Source organism: Heloderma suspectum, chromosome 5, assembly GCF_057233095.1.
Source record: "Heloderma suspectum isolate Gila_16-S chromosome 5, 16-S_ref, whole genome shotgun sequence".
Classification (NCBI taxonomy): Eukaryota; Metazoa; Chordata; class Lepidosauria; order Squamata; family Helodermatidae; genus Heloderma; species Heloderma suspectum.
The window spans coordinates 179,226,632-179,250,800 of NC_139462.1; the positions used below are offsets into that span (position 1 = coordinate 179,226,632).

The 24,169-nt window shown below is 44.1% G+C and overlaps 1 protein-coding gene across 1 annotated transcript; it reads right to left on the reverse strand.

Annotated features, from left to right (window-relative positions):
* Window positions 1-457: 457 nt before the first annotated feature.
* NFE2L3 (NFE2 like bZIP transcription factor 3) lies at window positions 458-21,025 on the reverse strand. The gene is made up of 3 exons (XM_084858515.1): window positions 20,328-21,025; window positions 7,058-7,141; window positions 458-3,823 (listed from the first exon to the last, which is right to left on the reverse strand). Exons 1-3 carry the CDS (start codon window positions 20,802-20,804, stop codon window positions 2,627-2,629), a joined length of 1,758 nt encoding a protein of 585 aa, XP_084714641.1. The 5' UTR covers window positions 20,805-21,025; the 3' UTR covers window positions 458-2,626.
* Window positions 21,026-24,169: the final 3,144 nt, after the last annotated feature.

Consider the following 24,169-nt stretch of genomic DNA (forward strand, 5'->3'; position numbering starts at 1 on the left):
ATGTTGAGTATTGGTAGAGGTGGGGAACAAAAAGTCAGGGAGAAGAAGGAGTATTGTGGCATTTTTGCATTTCCCACTTGTACGTTATATCCTATTGATGACAGCATTCTGGAAAGTGTTTTTTGTTTAAGGCCTTTTTTCTTTTTTTTTTACTAAACATAGGGCAATTATCCAAAGCAAGGATTAATCGTTAAAAATGCTTGCTGTTAGCCAAGAGTCAGTTTACAAGCTGTTCTATGAGCCAGCTGAACATACAGTGCCAGATCTGAGTCTCGTCTGCAGATGCACATTAATGTTTGAATAGCTCCAATTCATCAAATTAAAAGCAGTTTGGATGTGCCTGTACATCCTTCAGCATGTTCTGACACTTTCCAGAAAGCAAGTAGAAAGCATTATTGTCTGTATGGATCTTGTTACATCACAAATAAAGGCTACTGCTAGTGTTTTTAGCAATACCATGGTCTTTGTACTTTTAAAATGTTATTGCATATTTGAACTGAATAATGGGTTGTGTGCCTATGCATAAAGGCAACCACATTTAGTATTTACGGAGGGATTATTAAGAATGGCATGTCTTCTGTAGTATTTAGTCTATATTGTCCGCTTCACCCCTCTTCAAGGACAGAAATTGAAGTGTAATTAAGGCATGTTAAATCCTCTGTTACTGTCTTTGCGAGCATCATCTGCAATGAAACACTTGCAACCAGCTGGAGACTTGATAATACATGTTTAAACAATATATGCGGACACATTTCTGCCCATGTGCTTAGCTCATACACGTGAGCTAGTATTTTGAATTTTAGCCACTGAGTTGAATGAACCATCTCCCTCTTGAGCATTTTGTCTGCATTATGAATATGTTCTCTAAACCATGAGAACCAGTAGTCAGCAAAGTTTCAGTTTTCCTGTGTAAACTGGTGGCAAAGGATGCACCTATTCATTTTTCTTACCTCTGAAACCCCATTGCTTTTTCATCTTCCAATTCTACTGTGATTGTACATTAGCCTTGCATGCCTCATACTTTAAACATTATGTACTCATCTTCATGGGCCTTATAAAGCGTATCAGTAATTAGTTCACAGCTAGTAGCATAAGAGCTTTCCTTCTCTGAAAGGTAGACCTTGGACCTCTATTATTCAGTTCAGATTTCCTATGTGAAACACATGCTCCAAAATAAGTGTAATAAACGAACAGATTATCTGTTAAGTTTCTCCATAGCCATGTTCATGTGAAGTTTCCTTATATTTTCTAGAGGAAGCAAGTTTGGGATATGTGAGATTCATGTAGGCAGCTGATTTTCCCTTTAAATTCAATACCAGCTTGAACACCTGGTGTTCAAAATTACTGGTACTTGGCCAAAGGGTTGTGATGTGTACAGGGAAATACTGCTGCCTCACGAGCTGTTGGGTAATCCTAGGCTGGAGAGTGGAGGCAGAAATGGTGTTAGCTAAGGTTTTTATAGCCATTTTGAATGAAATAATTGCTAACTGGCAGACACAAGTAATGAAGACAACTGAAGAAGTAAAAACATTTACTTTTGTCAAAAGACAAATATAAAATCTCAGGTTTAAATAACTTTATAAACTTCAGGGGTTTATATTTCAGAACAGTCTTGTTTTAACAGATGTACAGTCCATTCAAAATACTATCAAATGCACTCAGTTCAGTGCTCAGGACTTGTGAAGTTAATTTCACAGACAAACATGTAACCCCATTTTGATTGCTAAATTCTGGCATATTTTCTATTTTTATGCATGTATTTCTATAAGTGCAGCATTTGGTATTGGTCACAATTCAGGCTGCAATCTTAAACACACTTTGGTAAAAGCCCTATTGAATACAGTGGGACTGAAGCACGCATAAGATGATGCTATCAACGTCCCAAGAACCTCCACTTTAAAAATAAGTATGACAGTATTTGCAGCAAAGATAGGTTTGGACTGTACATAGATGAGAAACTTCTTTGTGGTGTGTACACTCCTCACTATTGTCTCTAAAAATATTTAGCTGGTTAGGGCTATTTCAAAAACCTGTTTGACCAGAAACAGCAGTAGGATAAAAATGTCCACAAAAGGCAACACTGCCTTGTCATTTTCAAAAGGGGATGAACAATACAAAGTGAACCATGGGTGGGAGCAGGATTTCTTGTCATTGGGAGGCAGGGTTTAAGGGCTCCATATAGCTCTTAAGACTCTACATTTGGCAGCTGAATAAGTTATACAAAACAAATATGCAATATGATTTAATTTAATACATCATTTATTCGGGTCAAGAGTGGTCCTTTCTTGGCCAAGAATGCTAATCGTTTTAGAACCGAGTGTTCACACTCCTGTGTATCTTAATTCTACAGAAGTAATATTTGAGAATATTGTCTAGATTGAGGGTAACAAATCCAAAGAAATGTAGTAAACTGCCAGCGGCCTATTCTTTTACGGAGTACAATTTGGAACTCATCAATAGTACACAAGTTCTTAAATACCATTTGTTTCATAATGTGCGTGGGCAACATCGGTCCTTACCGTTTATTTTCTCATGTGAAAGCTTAACTCCAAATGCACTGTATTGTTTAAAAAATCACCCATTTCCATTGCCACAGCTTTCTAAAGCAATTTTTATAACTACTGTGTCATTTTTTAGTTTTGATACCTTGTTCGTGTTCCAGTTTGATTGCTTTTCCAGGCATAATCAGAACAGTGCCATTGCTAGAAAAATGTACAGTATATTGGCTTAGGTTAACCGGTCTTCCTTGGTCATCTCTTAATCTACTGAAAATGTTCCAACAAAGGTCATTTAGTTTTTGTTTTACATTGCTAATTGATGTATTGCACTGGGCCTTTTCCTTCTTAAGTCTTTCCTTTTGTGCTTGAAGGTGACACACATCATCTTTCAGGTTCATAATTACATCTAGTTTACGTTTACGGCAATTCTGAGCAGCAACTTTGTTTTTTCCTCTCCGCCTTATGTCACGAATGAGTGAAAGTTGATTATCTGTCAGGTAGTATTTTGATAACATGCTATTAAAGGTATCAACAGGCAAGGTCACAATATCACTTACAGAGAATGGAATTCTCAGGGCTTTTGCACGGTATTCATCATGGCTTTGGTTTCTATCTATGTTACTTACATTTCTGTTTCTGGCTTTACTGGATTTGTCCAGCCAAGTGAGGTAATGTTCTGACATAGAGGATGCCAGTTGATGTGTGATCTGACTGTATGTGTGATCATGAAACACATCTATATGTGATTCTGCACTAAGGCAATAATTGTTTTGATAATCCAAGTGGCAATATTTGCTATGTTCTAGGCAGTAACCTCCTACAGCTCCTAAATCATCAGAGGTGGAAGATTCAGCATCGCTGTCGCAGGTAAAAACAAGTGATGAATTGCTGCAATTTAGATCTAAAGAAAGTCCAGAATCAGAATCTGGTTCTTCAAAAAGATAGGAGGCTTCCATACGATCAAAGTTTTCCTCCAAGGCCAATGACGTGAGATTAATTTCATCAAATCCATTTGCATCCAGGCCTAAGAAAAAATCCTGGTTTGTTAGGTTCCTACAACAATAATCAGATGCAAATCTCTCCAGGAAGTTGGTACCATCAATCAGTGATGTGTTCAAATCGGATAGGCTAGAATTTAATGACAAAGTCTCCAGTATCTCCAAATTTCTTCTCTCTGTGTTTATTGCAGTAGTGTGGTCTGATCCCATTAGTGTAGCATCATGAAGGCTCACATCGCGGCTAATAGCTTTGGTCAGATCTATAGTGTTTTGAAAGTTTGACAAGTTGACACCTCCACTGTTGCTACTATTTCCCATCAAGTGTTCCTGATTTAAAAAAAAAAAAAAGGGGGGGGGAGAAAACAGTTATCAGGCCCAACAGCATCATTTTATTTAAGATGGCTTTTAATCCACCCACCCAGTAGTACTTTACGGATGCAAAATGCTTTCATTGCACAGACCTGGTGAAATGGGCGCAGTTTGAACCTGCCTGACAGATATTAAGAGGTTGGGGTTATATGGGGAAAGGTACATGCAGGTATGAGGGGAGAGTTTGGAAAAATTCAAAATAAGTACTTTGAATATTGGCCCAGAACCCAGCCTTTGGACTAGAGATAGCTGCTACTGGATACTTAGTACATAAAATACCAAGTTGGGCATCATCAGCATATTGATTAGTGCTGTGCCAAATCCTGTATGTTTTTGGGAACTTTTTCTGTCCCTGTGAAAGAGGCATTGTTTCTGGCTCTTTCACGGAGAGGGGGAGAAATTTCTGTTTGGTGTGCGGAGACAGGGTTTCCACATACCTTTTAAAGTGTATGCGCTTTTTAAGGGGTCTTTCTATTTTTAATTTTTTTTGAGCCCAGGTCTCTTCTCCAACTGGGAGTTCTTCCTGAATGCCTTCTGGAGAAGGTGAGGTCACATGGTCTCCTGGGAGTTCAGGAAAAACCTGCTGGACTGGGGAAGAGTCCTGGACTCCTGCAAGTTCAGGGTTGTTGTTGTTTTAAATCTCTCAAGGTTCGCCAACACTTAAAAAAGGTATGTGGAAACCCTGTCCCCTCCCCAAGGAGAAAATTCTCTGAAATTCTCACTTCTCCCAGCCTCTTTCACCAGTTTTCATTTTGTCTCCCCCACAAAATGCCGAAAATGGAAGAATCAGCATTTTCAGCACAGCAGTAATGATGCTGCTGTCATCCAAAGTGGGAAAAACTCATCCAGGAAAGCTTCAAGCTGTTTTGCTACCAAACAGACTATCGTCTCCTTGCAAAGGTGGAGGTGCTGGACACTGATTTATAATTGGCTGGGTCATCTCATGATTACTACTTGAGCAGGAGAAACACAAAGACCACTGTGGAGTTCCCAAATAGGTTCTACATGATTTATTTCACATATGTGTGTACTGCTTTCCAGCGAACTATCAAAGCGGTTTACAAAAATGATTAAAGCATAAACATGGTTTATCCAAGTAAGCACACCTCTCTCAAGTCATCTGCACTGCCTCTAAATGCATTTCATCTACTCTAAAACAAGATGCTGAATATCTCCAAAGAAACACAGGATGCTAGCATACTATTTTGTCAAAAATAGTGCCAGTAGGGATCAGATAGAACAGCTGTAAGGCTGGAAACAAAAAAAAACAGCTGCACCAATTGAGTTCCCAACACATTTTGACACTTGGTCTCTATCAAGAGAAAAACTCTTGGAGATTCTTGTGGAGGATTCCCTCTCCTTTGCTTCTTCCAAAGAAGACTGAACTCTGGGAATTCAAAAGGTGCAGCTGTTTCTTTTTTGACTTTGGTTTCCAGCCTTACTACTATTTTGTCAACACCTGCTAGCAAAATCCCAGAGGTCAAGTCTCCTAAAATAATTCTGGATACGAAATCTTAAATGGCTCCTCTGCACTTGCTCAGAGTCTGAGGCCACCATAATCCATGCCACAGCAATGTAGTTGTCTGACTTGCTTGTAACAACATAACACCACATCTGCTTTTCTTTATGTTAAAGTCTTGGAAAGAGATGTTTTTGCTATCCTTGACTAGGGATGTACAGATTGTGTAAAATCCATTCGGTCTGTGTTTTGCGGACTGTCAGGCGCCTTTTGTTCCATTGTCCGCCCATTGACAGAATAAGATTTTAACAGAAATTTGCATTAGCACAAATGCTCATGTGCAAAAATGCATAATTTTTCCCCAAATGTGCATTTTGGGCTGATTTTTTTTTTTTGCATATTTTTCAATTGCAAAATTTGTACAAAATTCAGGAAAGTTAGAAAACCGGTCTGCAAATCTGCAGAGTCCACCTGAGAGGGTAGAAGTTGGTCTGCTGTGGAATCCACAGGTTGGATTCATGAAAATCCGAATTCATTTGGTTCCATTGTGGATTTCTCTGACATGCCTATCCTTGACCTAAGGTTTAATATCACATACGGGGCCTTCTCAGACCAGTAAACCATGCCAAAGGGTGATGTACCAATGGGACATATTGTCTCCTTGGCTGCAGGTGCAGAACATGTCACCCCCACCCAACTCTAAAGTACTCTGCTTGCCCAAGCTGGGGAGCTCATGAACATAATGCCCCAGGCACTGACTTGGATGGACTGATGGAAGCTGACAGAATTTGATAGATTCAAGAACCAAAATATTGCAGACCAGATATTGAGCTTCCTATCCTTTTGTGCACAGGGAGAGTATCCAGCAAGGTAAGTCATGGAAAGTCTGCTTCCATGCACAAATCACCAATGCTGTAGTGAATGACTGACTTGGACAAGTGGCTTAATGGCTGAACCTGCTTTTATGCTAATTTGGTTATCCTGTCCACAGGTGTAATTTTATACATTAGACTAGGATTGGGGAACCTGTGCCTTTGCAGATGTTGGGACGACAACTCCCATAATCCCTAACTACTGGCCATGGTAGCTGAGGCTGATAGGGGCTGAAGTCCAATAATATCTGTAGGGCCACAGGTTCCCCATCTGTGCATTATACCATACACTGCTCAAGATGCCAAATTCTCCAAAATGGCTTCAAAAGTTACACATAGTTTGCTACTTACAATCACATACACACCTAAAACAAATGCTATGCAACACAACAGATGGATCTTACTACTTTAGTAACTACAGTGTAAGCCAGGGGTGGGCAACTTGTGGCCTTCCAGATGTTATTAGGACTGCAATTCCCACAGTCTCACCACTAGCTATGCTGCCTAAAGCTGATGGGAGTTTCAGCCCAGCAACATCTGGAAGACCACAAGTTGCCCTCCCCTAGCATAAGCAGAGGCTTCTGTCACAACAGGTAGAGTTCTAGGAATAAGGGGTGGGGGATGGGGGGGAGATTTTTTAGAAGGTTCTTCAGATTTTAGTAACGAGTCAAACCACCTGGAAAGAGGCAAATAGCAAACTTGATTAGACTGACTGAGTACACAGTTGAACTACATGGCTTCTAAGATAATAATTTGAAAAGGGATTGCTTTAAGCTTGCTTTTCAGCCCTTTAAACATTTCATAGTAGAAAATTCACATCAACTGTTTGGGATAGTTTACAATCTTAATTTTCACACTTACTTCCAGTGCATTTTCAGTCAGTGATGTTAGCAGTGGAAAGTAACCTTCCAGGAGGGGAGAAGAATCAGTAGTGCTGCTGTGGTTCTGGTGGGGGGGAAAAAAGTTAGCCACACGCTGAAACAGGCATGTCTCCAAAAATAAGGAAAAGGGCTACTTAGAACTGTAAGGGAGACCAGGAGAGAGTAACAATGTTGTCAGGCCACCATAGACGCTAGGGATGAGTAAATCACCTATGGTTGCTCATGTCTGCTGCCCTTTATTGCTATTTTGATTATTTTTGCATTGTTTTTATTTTTATTTTGTATTTTTGTTTATCCTGCCACCCTCTATCAAGCAGTTACACCCACAATTAGGGATGGCGTGGGCTCCCCGGTCTAGCCTCATGCCCTCCTGGACATTCCCAGTACTCCGCCAGACCTGTCTTCGTGTGCCTGCCTGCCATTTTCACAAGCTTGTTTTTATGGGGAAAAAACGAGGTCTTTAAAAATGTGCATATTTAAATATGTGCACATTTGGGCTGGGAAAGGCTGGTCTATGCAATATCAGAGGCATAAATGGCTGATTTATACCTCTAATATTTCATGAATCAACCTTTCCCAGCCCAAATTTGTGCAGATTTAAATATGCACATTTTTAAAGACCTCCATTTTTTCCCATAAAAACAAGCTCAGGAAAATGGTGGGTGCTTGCGGACAGGATCCAGAATGAGTGTGGCTGGCTCTGCGAGCTCATGGGGGCTCAAGCGCAGGTCTCGGGGGGCTCAAGTGGGGGCAGCGCTTCAGCGGGCACCTGCCAAAACCGGACAGGAGTGAGTCCATCCATCCATCCATCCCTGCAATTGCATTTAGCTTCCATGCAGCTGCAGTGGAGCGGTAACACAAAGTCACAAACCAACACCACCTCCTTTTATAATTAAATTTAAAAGTCTTCAGGAGAAAATACTTCATTTTAGAATCAACTTTTTAAATATTAAGAAGCTCTGAAGTTACAAAAAGCTTGACCACTCAGTATGAGTTTAGTGATTTGCAGAAATATTAAGATTTACATTTTAAAACATGAAATTCCTACCCACTGTATTCATGAATATGTGCATTTCAATCAATTTTTATAAAGACTTGATTGGAATGAATCAATGGGCAAATTCGCATGACATGACAACCCACCCTGCAAATAAGCTACGCAGTGTAGGTTGTTCACGGAACAACCCATGGTAAGCCCAAGACAATTGGGCTTACTGTGGGTTTTTCTGCTCCTCCTTTCTGCTTGGTCCTCCAGCTGGCCCCAGCACATATCCCAGGGGACTTTGTAGCTGAACCTGTCTTCTCTGCCCTTCCTGTCTCCCTCCCTGCTCCGATCATGACTCCATTTTCATTCCCCAGCATTTTTTCCTGGCTCTGACATTTGTGCAAATGGGGCAGAATATATAATATTTTTGGCCCCAGGAATTTGCGCAAATATTATTAGGCTTTTCACAGTTGCACAAGTGCGCACTTGCAGCTGCCAAAAATATATATAACCTCGCCTTGCCTATTGCCTTGTATATTTCAGCTGTCAAAGGGAAGAAAGTTCAGTATGAAACATAAAGCAACATTGACAAGAACCTGGCCTTCCTGATCCTTGAATTGTAGGACTGCTCCTGCTAAGGCAGAAATTGACTTTTGACACAGGAATGGCACAGTGGCTGAGATGGTTAACGTATCATTAGGAGAAGGTGTTGTCCTAGCAGCCCTGAAGGAGACCATTGCACAATTCCTTCTAAAACAGTCTTCACTCCACCTAAGTAATGATCAATCTGTCTCAAATGTACCAAAGTTGGGCAAGATGCTCAAGCATGTAATGGTGGCCAGCTCCAGGTATTTTTGGCAGAAACCAGCTATGTTGATCCTTTTAAATTTGGCTTCTGGCCTGGTTTTGGGAGTGCCTTCATTTCATCATTATATTTCTATACCGCCCCATAGCTGAAGCTCTCTGGGTGGTTCACAAAAATTAAAAAACATTAAAATAATTATATAAAATATAAAAATCATTCACATGACATAAAACAAATATCACACACAATAACATATTTAAAACAATTAAAAAACCATCAGCCAAAGACAATCAAGAGACTCATTGTACACCACCAAATGCCTGAGAGAAGAGAGCAGTTTTAACCTGGCGCTGAAAAGATGACAGGCAATGTTGGTGCCAGGCAGGCCATGTCAGGAAGATTATTCCATAAATGGGGAACCACCACTGAAAAAGCCTATTGTCCATTGCTTTTGCAAAAACATTTACCTTGTACATTATGGTAGCCACCCCACCCCCAGGCAACATGCTCCAAGCATAATCAGCTGAACTGAAGGTGTCTCGTTGCCATCTCACCTTTGAGGCCCTGCAATTACCTACTGCAGGGCTCTCCAAGGTATTCACAAACCTATGGGGACCCCATAACAGTCCCAGGGAGAACCTTCCAATCCACCCTTGGGGCAACCACGCCCATGCTTTTTCTCTACAGATCCAATAACTGCCATTAGGGGCCACCCAGTTAATGCCAGGGTGCTCTTTCCAATTTGTGCATACCCATCCTTGAGTGTTGTTACTAGGGCATGAATGAATGGTCTGGCACCCCCTACTGAACCCTACTTGTCGCTAAAAGCGTGGTGCCACCCTATTGTGTCTCACTTGTTCCCAACACACAAATGGCTGTGGTGGGGCATACACCTTTAATGGAGTAAGCCATCTATCCCATCATGTAATTGCTCAAATCCTTCTCGGATTCGCATGGATCTGTTTGCCTTCTGTGTGTTTACTCTGGAGGCTCTGTCCCAGGCAGCACTGACATCAATCCATTGGGAACCACACTCAGTATCATTCAGAGTCGTAACTGACATTAAAGACGTTTGCAGGTATCATGTAGTATTTAAGAAATCATAAAATGCACACAACAAACTTTCATAGGAATCTAACACCATGAGCTGAAAACTTCCTGGATGGTGAGGCATGATGGAGCAGATTCAGCAATCGTACTGCTCCTGCAGGTTACATGATCAGGGCCCGTCAAGATCAAGGGAACGGCATACTCACACATGGAAAGAGTTCTAGGCCACAGCTTTCATATTGGCAACTCCACGCTGCATGAGTTTTGGCAGAGGAAAGTCCAAAAGTCATAGATTAAACTCAGCCTGCCATACACTGAGCTGACTACAAACACAGATGCACAATCCACAGCAACGAGAGTTCAAGTCTATGAAAAGCCTCTCAGTACTTTTCATGGCAAGTCCTTAACAATCCAAAGTTCCAGTCCATGTGCGGAGTGCCTCTCAAAAGCCCAGACAATGATGGATTCAAACAGAAGCCTTCGGGCAATGAAGATGAGAGGTTCCTAGCAAAGGCTCCCCACCTCTACATCAGCTCGAAAGGGAAGGTGTGACTGTACACCCCTTCCAGATCCCCTGACAGACAAGGGCCTTTAGCCTTTTAGCAAGGCTTCTGTCTAAACACAGCAGCACTGCTCAGCTTTCCAGCAGTGACGCTTCAACTTGGGCAACCCTTCTACAAATCCTACTCTGCCTCTGTCAGGTTCTCACAGACATCTTCCAGCCTCTCTACCCGCCAAGGCTAGACCAGTGGCAGACAGGGAGTTGGGTGACTCCCCCTGGCTCCACTCTGAGAAAACTGACAGAGATAAGGTCACACAGACTCTGACATTCTCAGAAACTGAACAGGACCAGGTTCTTCCAGGCTACTTCTAATCAAATCATGGCTATAACTTACAAGGCCCACTGTAGTACTGATGCTGGGCCTTGACATTATCTTTGTTCCTATAACACTTCTTCACTCTAAAAATTTACTCTCCTCCCCTTACACTTTCTCAGGCTGGTTGCTTGGAGATTGCTGAGAAGTGACTGTCTAAACTAGGGAGCTTGCAAACACATTGCCAGCACTTCTGAGCTTTCAATGGGTCTAGTTGGAGATCTAAATCTAAGTTATTTCAAACACATTAAAAACAACAAAACCATCTCTTTTGCAAGGAGAAAAGGAGAGATCTACATGGGCTGTCATCATGTGGCTTTACACACTATAATCAGCTATGATCCCCTCCCCTTTGCAAAAGTAAACTTAAGTTACAAGGCTGTTTTGAACTGCAGGGATCTTAACAGCAAGAGAACAACGACGGAACTTTTAAACACTTCTCAAATGAGGACTAAGGAAACTGAGGCTTGAGTGAGGGGAAAAACTCTTGCGGCTATCAATCACTAAAGAGGCTAGCCAGGGATTCACAACATGACCCCCCCTTCTTTTCCCTCACTTGGCACACAAACTTTAAGCAGAGTGCTGAAACTCAGGATGCCACAGGGAGATGGGGGCCGCTTTGTACTTGCATTCTGTACACAGCCATTCATCTTCTTTGGGAGGTGGGTGGGGTGATTTGCAGGGCTTAAAAGTAGAGCTTCACAGTTTGTTTTTATTTGTAAATCCTGGGTTTGATACAAGACATGATGAGGTACAGGACAACCGAATCTTTGCTTTGTCAGGGGTGACAAATTACTCAGGTCTTTTTTCCGCTGGGGTCTCAAAAAGGAAAACAGTCTTAGTTTGCAGTTGTAACCTCATTTACAGCGTCAGCTAGCCGGCTATGCACATCTCACTGTTTTTGGAGGCAGCTACTATGATATCTTCTTTTTTCTAAATCAGGTTGGGTCTCCCAGCTTACACAGTTTATTGCAGCTTGCAGGAAGGTGGTAGTAGCATTTTTGGCTTGGCTAGGAACATGCTGTCCAGGTTTCCTGATCTCTTCAGCGCACATGCTCAGGTAGTCCAACACTGGACATCCAAATCAGTGAGATTTCTTTATTGCAGAGAATTTCATGGCAAAAGCTTAATGGTTACACTCTTCAGAAATCATATAGCTGATGGTCAGTAGCTATAGGCTCTATGTAATTCCAGAACAGTCCAAAGCTAAACACTATTACCGTGACTGAGATCTTCATTAACATGGTTTCTCCACTTCATTCTGCCTCGGGACTGTCCTCTGGCACACTTTCCGCTCTAAGAGGGGTCTAGCCCATACCCTGGGTGCTGATGCTTCACTTTTACTCTGTTCTTCGTCTTCATCTTCTGGGTCTTCATCTTCAGTTTCTACTTCTTAGGGATTTCATCCCAGTTGGGCGAGGTTATGATATTGCACACTTCGGCAGTCTTTGGGCAATTCTTCTGAGCTACTTCTTCAGCCTTACGCTTCCACGCCTTGTTGGAGGCCAGGCTGTCTTGCAATGTTTCTCTAATTAACATCTTCAGGTCTTGTTCTTTCCCCAGCTCGTTTCTGCTTTCTCTCTCCATTCTGGCTTCTTCTGCCCAAAAGTTTGCAATGCTGTTGGCAAAAGCCATGCCAGAGTTCCTGCACTCTGCACCTCCTTAGTTGACCACTTTCCCAGCTCCAGAGATTCCAACGCAGTTTCCAGAGCCACTGGCATGCAGTCCTTCTCCACCTCTGGCCATGCTCCCAGTCTGTTCAGGACTGCTGATTGCTTTGCGACCGGACCCCACAGCTCCAACTGCAGACATCCTGGGAATCAGTTTTGCATGCCAACAACCGCATCCTCCTTTCCTTTGAATCTGAACATACCAGTTCTCTTGGCACCCTGCTCGCAGTGCCAATTGTATTTCCCTGGCCGTGGGCTGCTAAGGTTTGGAGGTGCCGAGATAGTGATGGGCCAGATCCAGGTTTGCTTACAAGGAGACTTTATTAAGTACTCAAAGCACTCAATGGTTGGATCACACAGCTTCTCTGAACCCAGAGCCAAGGGGTACAATATGTTTTATACCATACATGTTAGCAGTGAGGCAGCATGACAGCAGCAAGCGTTAATTAGCGTTCATCTGCAACTTTCCCAGCATAGGCTAACAGCGCTTGTTCAGAAGGAAAACAATCAGAACGTTCCCAGCACAGATTCCTGTAAACATAGGCTAAACAGAGCCTCACTTCTCAGGCACTTCCTAGGCCCTGATAAGATAAACGGTAGCTCGTTAGCATGGAATGTGCTGAGGATGCAATATTGACCTCATCTCACAAGCTCAGAGGCTCACTAGCAAGGAAATTGCACTTAATAATGAACCAAAGCAAAGCATTATGGATCTCTAGGCCCCTCTAAAACTACAGGTGACTTGGTTACAGGGCCGAGGCCTTACACACATCCACAGCCTCACCTGAAGAAGATGGAAGGGGAAATAGAGCTGTATGACATCAGCATACTGATGACAGCGCACTCCAAAACTCGGAGTGACTGTGCTCAACGGTTTCATGTAGATGTTGAATAACATGGGGGATAAAACTGACCCCTGTAGAACCCCATACTAGAGAGTCCACAGGGATGAGCAATATTGCTCAAGTACCACCTTCTGGAGCCAACTATCTGAGTAGGAGTGAAACCACTGCAATGCAGTGCCTCCCACTCCCAACTCAGACAATCACCTCAGAAGGATACCACGGTCAATGGTATCAAAAGCCGCCGAGAGATCAAGGAGGATCAACAAGGTCACACTCCCCCATCTCTCTCCTGACATAGGTCATCATATAGGGCAACCAAGGCTGTTTCCGTGCAAAAAGCTGGCCTGAACCCTGACTGAAATGTATCTAGATAATCAGTCTCATCCAAGAGTGTTTGGAGCTGGTTGGCAACCACCTGCTCAAGAACCTTGCCCAGGAAAGGAACATTTGCCACTAAAATTATTAAGATTTTACAGGTCCACGGAGGGTTTTTTTTAGGAGTGGTCTCACCACCACCTCTTTGAGCTGGCCTGGGACCACTCCCTCTTGCAAGGAAGCATTTATCACCTCCCTGGCCCAGCCAGCTATTCCTTCCCTACCAGTTTTTATAAGCTAAGAGGGGCACAGATCTAATATGGAAGTGGCTGTATGAACCAGTCCAAGCACCTTGTCAACATCCTTGAGCTGCACCAACTGAAACTCATCCAAGAAAACTGGACAAGGCTGTGCTCTGGACACCTCACCAGATTCACCTGCATAAGACTGGAGTCTAAATCCTGGCGGATGCAAGAGATTTTATCCTGGAAGTGCCTAGCAAAGGAATTACAGTGGGCCTTAGATGGGTCTAGTCTCCTCAGGGCCAGCATGTCATAGGCCATGATCGACCCTGAAAAGCTTCACTGGGTGGCATATGGAAGACTGAACGGAGGCAGTGAAATGCTATTTCTTTGCTACCCTCACTGCCCCTGAGTATAACTTACCATAGGCACACACCAGAGTTCAATTGCACCCACTAGTTCTTCTCCATCTGTACTCAAGCTGTCTCCAATTTTGTTTTAGTGCTCTCAGCTCTGGGGTATACCATGGAGCAATACGAGCTCTACTCAGGGTGCTTGGAAGCAATCATGTCAACTGCCTGGGTCATTTCTGCATTCCACAGATCAACCAGGGTTTTGACATGACAGCCATATCAGCCAGAAAGCTCCCCAGAGCTTTCTGAGTTCAGAGGCAGCTGCCTATCTGGATAGGCTTGCTCCCTTAGTGTAGTGGAACATAATCTTATACTGTATATCTTTTAGACGCTCAAATGTTCTCTTGAGAAAGCAAGCAGTAACTAGAATGGAAAATTAATCATCTCTTGGTCCTATGCACAGATCCCTCTAGGTTAGGGTGGAGAAACTCGTTATACAACTACCTGCAGAAGTAACAGATCTGGAATCATAGCCAAGTAAATACTTGTTCAAAATTCCACTACAAATGGGTAAAACATATTTTAAAATAGAACAGGCAATTAATTCATGTGGCAACTAACTGAAAATTAGGACTAGAGTTGTGTTATACTTGGAAATCTACTTTGCAAAGGCATGTTTCGCATAAAGTTCCTATATTGAAAAGCAAAGAAAATTATTTTCTTCAGATTATCCACCAAATATGCATCAAGACCTCGATGGATTAAGAACATAATATAAAATATAATAAATATTTTATTAGTGTTAATTTTTCATGGGTTGCTTTCCACGCAGGAAGAACCTCTTTGCCTAAGGCTGCAATTCTATGCACATTTACTTGGGAGAAAGCTCCACTGAATACAAAGGCTGGATTACTACACCTGTTTGCAAACTTTTAAGTTTCACTAAAGTCCATAGGATTTATAACCGTGCAAACACACAGTATAGGATTACAACCTGAATCTCTATCAACTATGGGATGGATTCAATAGCAATAAAACAAGGCCTTCGTTAACAAGCATGCCTTCTTGCAAACTTCAGACTGACTCGTGAAATGCTTTTATCAAGTATTTTTGTGACATCCAAGACCACTGCCCCACAAGGTATTAACACGCTTCTCTGAGCTATCACCAATAATTTGCTGTGATTGCTATATGAAAGCTGCGGTACACCACTGAATCCCAACTGCTGATAAGCAGCACCAGCGGCACAAGATTGTTGTTTAGCTAGATCCAATATCTGCTCCCCTCATGGAAGGTCCCTCCACCCAATTTGGGGGGATCCCCCCCCCCACCAGAGCTTACCCCATTCAGCAGAATCTCCTGCCTCTGTCTAGTATTATCAGGGGACTGAAGGGGCTTCTGTGTGTGAGAGAGAGAGAGGTGGGGAAGTCCACAGCTGATCCAGCATAAAACTGGATTCAACCTCTATGCACCTTTCAAGCCCTGCTTGTGGCTGCATCTGTGCATCTTTTCTATGAATATGAGCTTTCTATGAATATAGAAATATGAACTTTTAGAAATATGAAAATATGGAAATATGAGCTTTTCTATGAATATGAGTTTTTTCTATGAATATGAGCTTTTTCTCTGCACCTTTCAAGCCCTGCTTGCGGCTGCATCTGTGCTGCTGGATGCATCAGTGGGTCTGATCCAGCACAGCTCTTCTTATGTGCCTTTTGGGTGCTATTTGTGCTCCAAGAGTGAATTCAGGGCAGAACACAGAAGAGAAATCAAATATACATGCTTGCTGATAGAGGTTTACATTTGCAGGACAGACCAATATAAAGTAACAGAGATTTAAGTTTCCTATCTTGTGAAAATGCCCAAAGATTTAGCACTAAATGTATATTGACAATGCTACCCATTTAGAAAGTATACTTGTGCTACAAAAAGTACTACCATATGAAGAATGGTCTCAGTATCAATGGAGTGCCCATATATCATATCTATAATCTGGAATCACAGTATAAATACATATCATTTGAATCTACTGAATTTAAAACATGGATACGGCAAATGTAACATTTGGTGGGAAGGGTAGTGATAATTTTACACCCCCCCCCATGACCATAATAATTGTTAGGCAAGCTTAAGACCATTGATTTCAGTGGGCTAAAAGTATCTCTCTGTTAAATAGCTATATCTTCACACAACTGCTATATTTCAGTATAATTTTATATTTTTCAAATAGGCTGGATGTGAACTCAGCTACTATTGAGACTATCGTACCCTTTTGAATAGAAAGGTAGGGTACGAATTCTAAATGAAATATATGCTCAGTTCATTGCAGGATTATGACTAACACGTAAACTTGACACTGCTTTCCAGCAGCTCCATTTAATTATAGACAAGCTTTCATCTGCAAGCATTATGTTCTTTTTAATCAAGAGATTATTACAAAGCAGAAACCAGTTCACAGTGATGTCAACAGGGCTACTCCCCTGTGTTTCAGTAAGAAGTGCCAGAAAACATGCGACTTTTAAATATAAAGATGACACTTGCACTGATATCTGAAAAACCAAATAAAGATGGAACTGGATATACCAATAGGCAAGAGAGAAATCACGTCTGGAAGACAATCTGGTGCAGCTGTAGAGACCGCCTGCTCTTTAACCTTCCGACTGTTCTGCTGTGAAGACAGCATATGTGAGTCTGAACTACCAATCTTTTAAAAAAGGTATTCTTTGCTGTTTCTTAGGAGTGTGCAGTATTGGCAACTACATCATGTTTTATTTTTTAAGTTTTGCTTACGGTAGTGAGATGTCTCAAAATAAGGGTGAATCTTATTCCAGAGCATCATGGCTTCACAGAAAGATATCCCTTATTTCTGAATGTCAGCTCCATCAAATTCCAAATGCATACTACAGTGTGCTTTATTTTGAAAGCTGTTGTCCAGTTATCATTGGGAATAATGTAAATCTGTAAACACACAGACTGGGTTGCATAAAAGGCTCACTGGATCTAAATTTTCTCCAAAGTAATACTCTGGGGGACCAGAAGATTAGAGACAATACATAAAGCAGGTACATGGAGAGAGCGGTCCTCCAGATGTTTTTGGTTTACAACTCCCATCATTTCTCATCACTGGCTATGCTGGCTAGGGCTGATGGGAGTTGCAGTCCACCAACATCTGGAGGACCACACATACCCCACCCTTGATGTAAAGAATAACATGAATATTCCAGATGCCTGATGGATCAATAGTGGAACTCCCTCCCTTCCCTCCCCTACAGTTTTCAGCACAGAGATATATTTCTGTTTAATGCCCAAGGCCACTCCAACAGTTTTAGCAACACCCTGTTATATTTCATAGCAAGTTGAAGTTGGGAGTTGCCACACCAGACACTGCTGTATCATAAAGAGACTCTGAGCCAGCAAGATCACTAAGGCTTAACTTTGGGATCCCTTCTCAGTGCCGGCACTTGGTCCAAGGAACAGAGTACCTCTTGACATGTGCAAACAATTCATGTTCCACCAGTCTCTACACAAAAGGGAGAAGGGACGAGCTTCAAGGGATACAACTTCTAAGCAGGCTGGAGCCTCCTGCATATCATATTTTAGAAATGAAGCCAAGTATGGCATCACAGCAAATCCAATAGCTCCCGATGCCATTTTTTGTGCAAGGCCTTAAGGAGACACTGGACCATCGGTGCACAGTCCAATACAGCCTACCTTGACATGAAATGGATATCCGGCCCGAGTGTTGGAAGCACTTTCCACCTAGCTAGCCTCTGACACCACCCAGGAGGAACAAAGGCTGCAGGGTCACTTGCAGCACCTCCGTCCAAGCTAAGACCACCAGCAAGGGAAGATCCGACTGTCCCCAACTGGATGTATAAACGTTTGTTTACAATTCACCACTTGTTCTGGCGTTATCAATCTGGTCTCCCTCCTCTACCTTTTCCCTCCACTCCGCTTCTCTGGTGTGTCTTGTCTTTTTTTAGTTTACAAGCCTGAGGACAAGGCCTGACGTCTCTTTTCATTGATAGGAGATGTTTTAGGAGACAACGTCTGTCTGAAGAGTGGGATGAAATATACAAATAATGAATCTCGAGATCCCTTAACTAGCAATGCCTGGGTGTGGACCTGGGCCTTCTCCTCCATGCCAAGAGACACTTCCCTTCTCAGCATAAACACCGGAAAAGCAAGAAGGAGCCAAACTGTCTCACCCCTGTGTGTTTGAACTCAGGCCAGGAATTTGGGGCTGACATCCAGAACCCCCCACTCAGCAGACTGAGCAAGAGGGAGCCCCAAACTCAACCAGGATGCCTTACCACAGTTTGAAGGAAACAATATACATTACAGTCTAAAGAAGTGGAGGGAGTGTAACACCATTAAGTCCAGAATCTAAAAGTATCTATTTCCATCAGGGTAGCCATGGTAGCCCATTGAGGCCAAAACAACAAAGAGTCTTGTGGCACCTTAAAGATGACCAAATTTATTCTGGCATAAACTTCAGTGGACAATAATCCACTCCGTCAGATGCATGTAGTGTTATCAAGGGCTCCATGTATATATACAGTATTGGGGGAGGGGGGGGGGAAGAGATGTGGTATTTATCATGCAATGGTTGTAAAATGTACAAGAAAACATGTTTGTGGGTCATTTTACTAAGGTAAAAAAAAAGGTAAAGGTGTCCCCAACCAGTTGTGCCCGACTCTAGGGTGTGGTGCTCATCTCCATTTCTAAGCCGAAGAGCCAGCGCTGTCCGAAGACGCTTCCGTGGCCATGTGGCCAGCATGACTGAACACTGAGGTGCATGGAACGCTGTTACCTTTCCTGCCAAAGCGGTACCTATTTATCTACTTGCAATTTCTTGCTTTCGAACTGCTAGGTTGGCAGGACCTGGGACTGAAGACAGGAGCTCACTCTGTCACATGGCACTCGGGTCTCGAACTGCCGACCTTCCGGTCCGCAGTTCAGCATCTTAACCACTAAGCCACTGCGGCCTTGTCATTTTACTACCACAAGCCTTTTTCCAATGTATCGTGGTGTGGTAAAATGCCCCCACAGACACATGTTCGTGGTGTCAGAAAATGCTATAAACTCAAAATATTAGAAAAATATCACAAACTGACAAAGTAAAACTTTACGTAAAACATTGCCTACTAAGAACTAACACTTTGGGGTATTTTTCTACCCTCATAACAAATCTTCTGGTGAGGTAAATGTTCCCCAATGAAATCTCATGGTTTGTGCCAACCTACTGCCATCCAGAGTACTAAGCCTGCTTCCCTAGACCAGTTTTCTTTGGAAAAACCATAGGGACGTGTTTATACCCCAACACATGGCTTCTGTATGGGTCATAAAGATACCCCAGTGGCAAAATTAATAGATTGTTGGGATATTTTATGCCCCAGACATCTCTTTGTTTCCAGAAAGAAAACAGTAAGTGGTAAGTGGCTGAAATTTGGAGACATTATGCAGATGACAGAATACAACAATGTCACTGCAGGACTATATTGTAGGTCTACTTCTGCAAAGTGTGCTTGGGGTAGGGTTGTACCCTGCCATACCGGATGAGGGTTTTTTTTAAATATTTCTGAATGTGCTTAAAGATTTCAGTATATTAAGCAGTATGAAAGTATTCTTACTGTCAATAATACTACCACTAATAATGTGGTGGGGAAAACTGCGAACAGTGGGTTGGATCCAGGATCTGCCTTCTGGCAGACGCACCACATTCAGTAGGGTCTCCTGACTTCTCTTTATATCATCTGCGGCGCGCTTGAGGGGCTGCCCTGGGAAAGAGGGAGCAAGGAAGCCCCCTTCCGTCAGCACACTTGACCCGGCATAAATCTGGATCCAGCCCCATGTGGTCAGAAGGAAATTACCATCACGTTGCTAACAGCAGCCGTTCACAAAACAGTTGCAACGACAACAGAAACACCCCGGCACCGGGTAAACCAACTCACACACATGTCGTGTGATGAAAACCCTTTATCCCGATCCAAGGTGCTGTCTGAAGGCTACAGCTGAGGGGACGACCTTTCCGCTCCCAAAGCCCCTCGAGCAGCACACCCGACGAAGAGAGGGCTTCCGGGAAGCTACCGTCTCTCTCCAGCCCTTACCTCCTGACCGGGCAATTTGCTCCTTTCTCCGCAAGCCGAGGCGGCCGCGGCTCCCGCTTCTACTTCTTCGGCGCTTCGCCGCCGGCGTTGCCCGCTGCCGCCACAGAGCGGGGGCTCGCGCGCGCCCTCCGGGACCCTGGGCCCGCCCCCCGCGGTGGACGGCGCGGGCCGCTCCTGCTGCGCCGGCGCCTCGCGCTCCCCCGCTTCCTCCTCCTCCTCCTCCTCGCGCACTCGCCGAGCGCCCGCCCGCGTGGCGGGGAAGCGAGGCGCCCGCCGTCCCAGCGCCTGGCGCAGCGAGAGGAGCTGCTGCTGCGCCGCCAGCTCGCCCTTCTTGTAGTTCGGAAGTCGCCTCGGCGGCCGGAGCGGAGACGACTCCGCGTCCAGCCGGAGTCCCACGAGGCTGAGCAGGACGGTCGCTCGGAGCCAAATCTCCTCCTCCGAGCAGCAGCAGCGCCGGCGCCGCCTCGGCGTTTTCATGCCTCCTCCTGCCGCCCGGCTCGAGCCCAACGAGAGGAGAGCACGTGCGGCGGCGGGAAGGCGAAAGGAAGCGAGCCGCGCTCAGGCGCGCCTCTCGACTCCCGCCGCTTGCGCGCCGGGTCTTCCGCTTGGGCGGAGGAGCGGCGGCGGGAGGCGGGCTGAGCCTGCGGGGGAGCTCCCCAAGTCGCTCTCCGCCAGCCCTGCCGCGACTGGGTTCTTCCAATAGAAGGGCAAGACACGGGAGGAGGGAGGAGAGCGCAGGGAAGCCAGCACGTGTGAATGGCGGAGGACGAGCGAGTAATGGGAGGGGAGGGGAGGGGGCCAGGAAAGGCCCGCTCTTGGCGGAGCTGGGAGGAGGTGATAGAAGAACGTTTAAAGCAGCCTTCCCCAACCTCCAGATACTTTGGACGACAGCTGCCAGCATTTCTGATGCGGGCCGGGACTGATGTGAGTTGAAGTCCAAAACTTCTGGAGGGACCAGGTTGGGGAAGGGGTGGTTCAAAGCATGAAGCAGGTCTCTAGCCTCCAGGGGGGTTTATTTATTTTATTTATTATTACATTTATACCCCGCCATTTTTCCTTTTGGTAAGAAACCCAAGGCGGCATACATAATCCTCCTCCTCCTCCATTTTATCCTCACAACAACAACCCTGTGAGGTAGGCTGGGCTGAGAGTCCGTGACTGGCCCAAAGTCACCCAGTGAGCTTCCATGGCCAAGTGGGGACTAGAACCAGGATTTCCCAGCTCCCAGTCCAACACTCTAACCAATACACCACGCTGGCTCTCTTTCAGGGACAAGTGCAATTACTATTTTTGTTATTAGCTACATTTTTGTAGCTAATTATGTTTCAGGGACACGTGCAATTACTATTTTTGTTATTAGCTAAATTTTTGTTGCAACTTTCCTCCAAGGCATACGGGTTCTTTTCCACCCTTGCTGCCCTGTTTTATCCTCCCAACAATCCTGTGAGGTAGACTAGGTGGAGAGATGGTGACTGGCTCAATGGGATATGGACCTGGTCCTAGGCTGGCACTCAAACCACTTTATCTCTCTCTCTCTCTCCCACACACACGTTCTGATAATAGGTTTCTTGAAACCAGATGTTTGCCACAGCTTAGGTAAGAGAACATTTCCACCACTTCCTTGTTTCAGAGTGCCCCAAACACCATGGGACCCACAGGTTCTTCCTTCTTTTAGAACCTCACCACTCCATAGATGAAGCTGTTTTTTCCCCCTTCTTCAAAGACAGTCCTGAAAAATCTCAGTTGGAGTCTTAGTGAAATAACATCATTTAGTATAGAATCAGACTTCACGTCTTCTTGCCCAGGGGTCAAGAGTCTGGAATATAAAGCTGGTTACGAGTCTCGGGTCTTCTAGGGGCTCTTCTTGTAGGCCTCCCCCAGATTAAATCAGCCATCTTTACTGTTTATTAACCCTTTTTAGTACCAGATTAACAATCAGTCGTTTCAGGACCATACGCGTCTTTAAATTTTAAATCCAGTAATCTCAGTCCGAGCCCACTTTGTACAGTACCTGCAGCAATGCAGTTACTGTCACACCATAGTTGCTTCCATGCCACTCCCTGTAGCGTGTCCTGCTTCTGCAAATGAGATTAGGGTGGATGGGATGGTTATGCATCACACTAGTGACACCCGCTCTATTAGGAAACCAGTAGTAGCATGTGAAGTCTGAATGTTCCCTCTTCATAATTTAACATTACATATATATATGAGCAAACTGGCAGGGTTGATAGGTCCCTGCTCTTAAGGGGCTTACAATCTAAAAACAGACAGAGGGAAACAACAGAGCAAAGGGCTGGAAAAGGAGGCAGGGGGAAATGGGAAAAACTGCAGTTATTTTTTAAGTTACAAATAGTTTGGTTAAGTTCCGATACAGTGTTGTGACTACTTGAGGTGACTTTTGAGGAATTCATCCATCTCCACCGAAACAACTTGTTCCCCTCCCCAGTTTTGCAAAACTTCCAGATGTGGGTCTCCTCCTCCTGTTTTTAATTTTATGCCATTTTTGGCCATTTCTCAAGGCACACCCATCTGTGTGCAGAGCCGACTTAAAAAAAAAAAAACAACACCAAAAATTCAAGGACCATCAAGAATCACAAGAACAAACAAAATGTATTGCAGTAAGTATACCGAGCAAAGAAGTAGAGTAAAACTTCAAGACCTCAAGTAGGACAAGTTGATATAGACATATGTTTAGTAGCAGCCAGCAAAAGATAGGCAGGGCGGCATGGCAAGTAAGCAAGATGTTTTGCCAGGGAGAAGCTGCCGAGCCAGGGTGCGCTTTTTCTGCCTCAAGCATACATTGGCAAACGGTTGTTTCTGATGAAGCAGGTGTTTTGCTTGGGTTAACTATAGCAGTGTAGCAGGTGGGGATGGTTGCACCCTATTGTCAAGTGCTGCTTCTGGTAGTACTACTATACTTATAACCCAGCAAACTTCCCAGTTCTATCTACTGCAGTCAATTACCAAAGACAGAGAGCCTTTTTACAGCCAAGAGCTGAATTCAGTTTCAGAAACGCGCTTGGGGGGCACATTCCAGTGGTGGGTGGGGCCAAAGGGAAAAGAGGTAGGGCCAGAATATCAGCATAGTCTAGTTTGAAACTCTTACTGCCAGTAGCTAGGCCTTAGGAGAGGCATTTAAACTTTTTTGAATGTTTGGTGCAGTTTCCCCCCGATCTGTGGTCAAGGGAAAGGGGGCTGGGCCAAGGAACGGGGGCATGGAGATTTGGGAAAACTTGGAGGGTCAAGTTCAGACCCCAGGACAGCCAAATTTGTCCCCTGGGCCTGAGGTTCCCAGGTCTAAGGTATCATTCTAATTCTGGCAGGTAATATATAAGATGGAAAAGGACAATCAGACTAGCAACTAAAGATTTATTCCCATGCTGGAAAGCAGGTCCAAGTTTTGGTCAGGAGAAAGCTGCATAGGTAAATTCTGTGCTACCCTTTAGCATGCAAACTGTTCAAGTAGAATCTGTAGCCTTACCTTGAGTGAGTAAGTACTTGTATGTTACTTGTTCCTCCAGTAGATAAGTTGGATCCAGAGTTAGGCAGGTGCAGCTGAGCTGGTGGAAGCAAACTCTGCTGATCCCTCCTCCCCATATCAGCCCCTCTGGCCCTCTGAAATGCTACACAGGGGATCGGGGGACCCTGCTAAAAGAGGGGAGCTGTGAGTTGAGCTGTGGGGCAGGGTGAAAATCAGGCAGAGGCACCTTCTGTGAGTAGAGCCCTTCCGTCAACAGAAGGCAGATTGTGGATCCAACTTGATATCAGTTGTAAAGCTACCATCAATTACTAGATGTTTTGCTATAGTAGAGAAATCACTGGTTTTTCAGTTACTGTATACA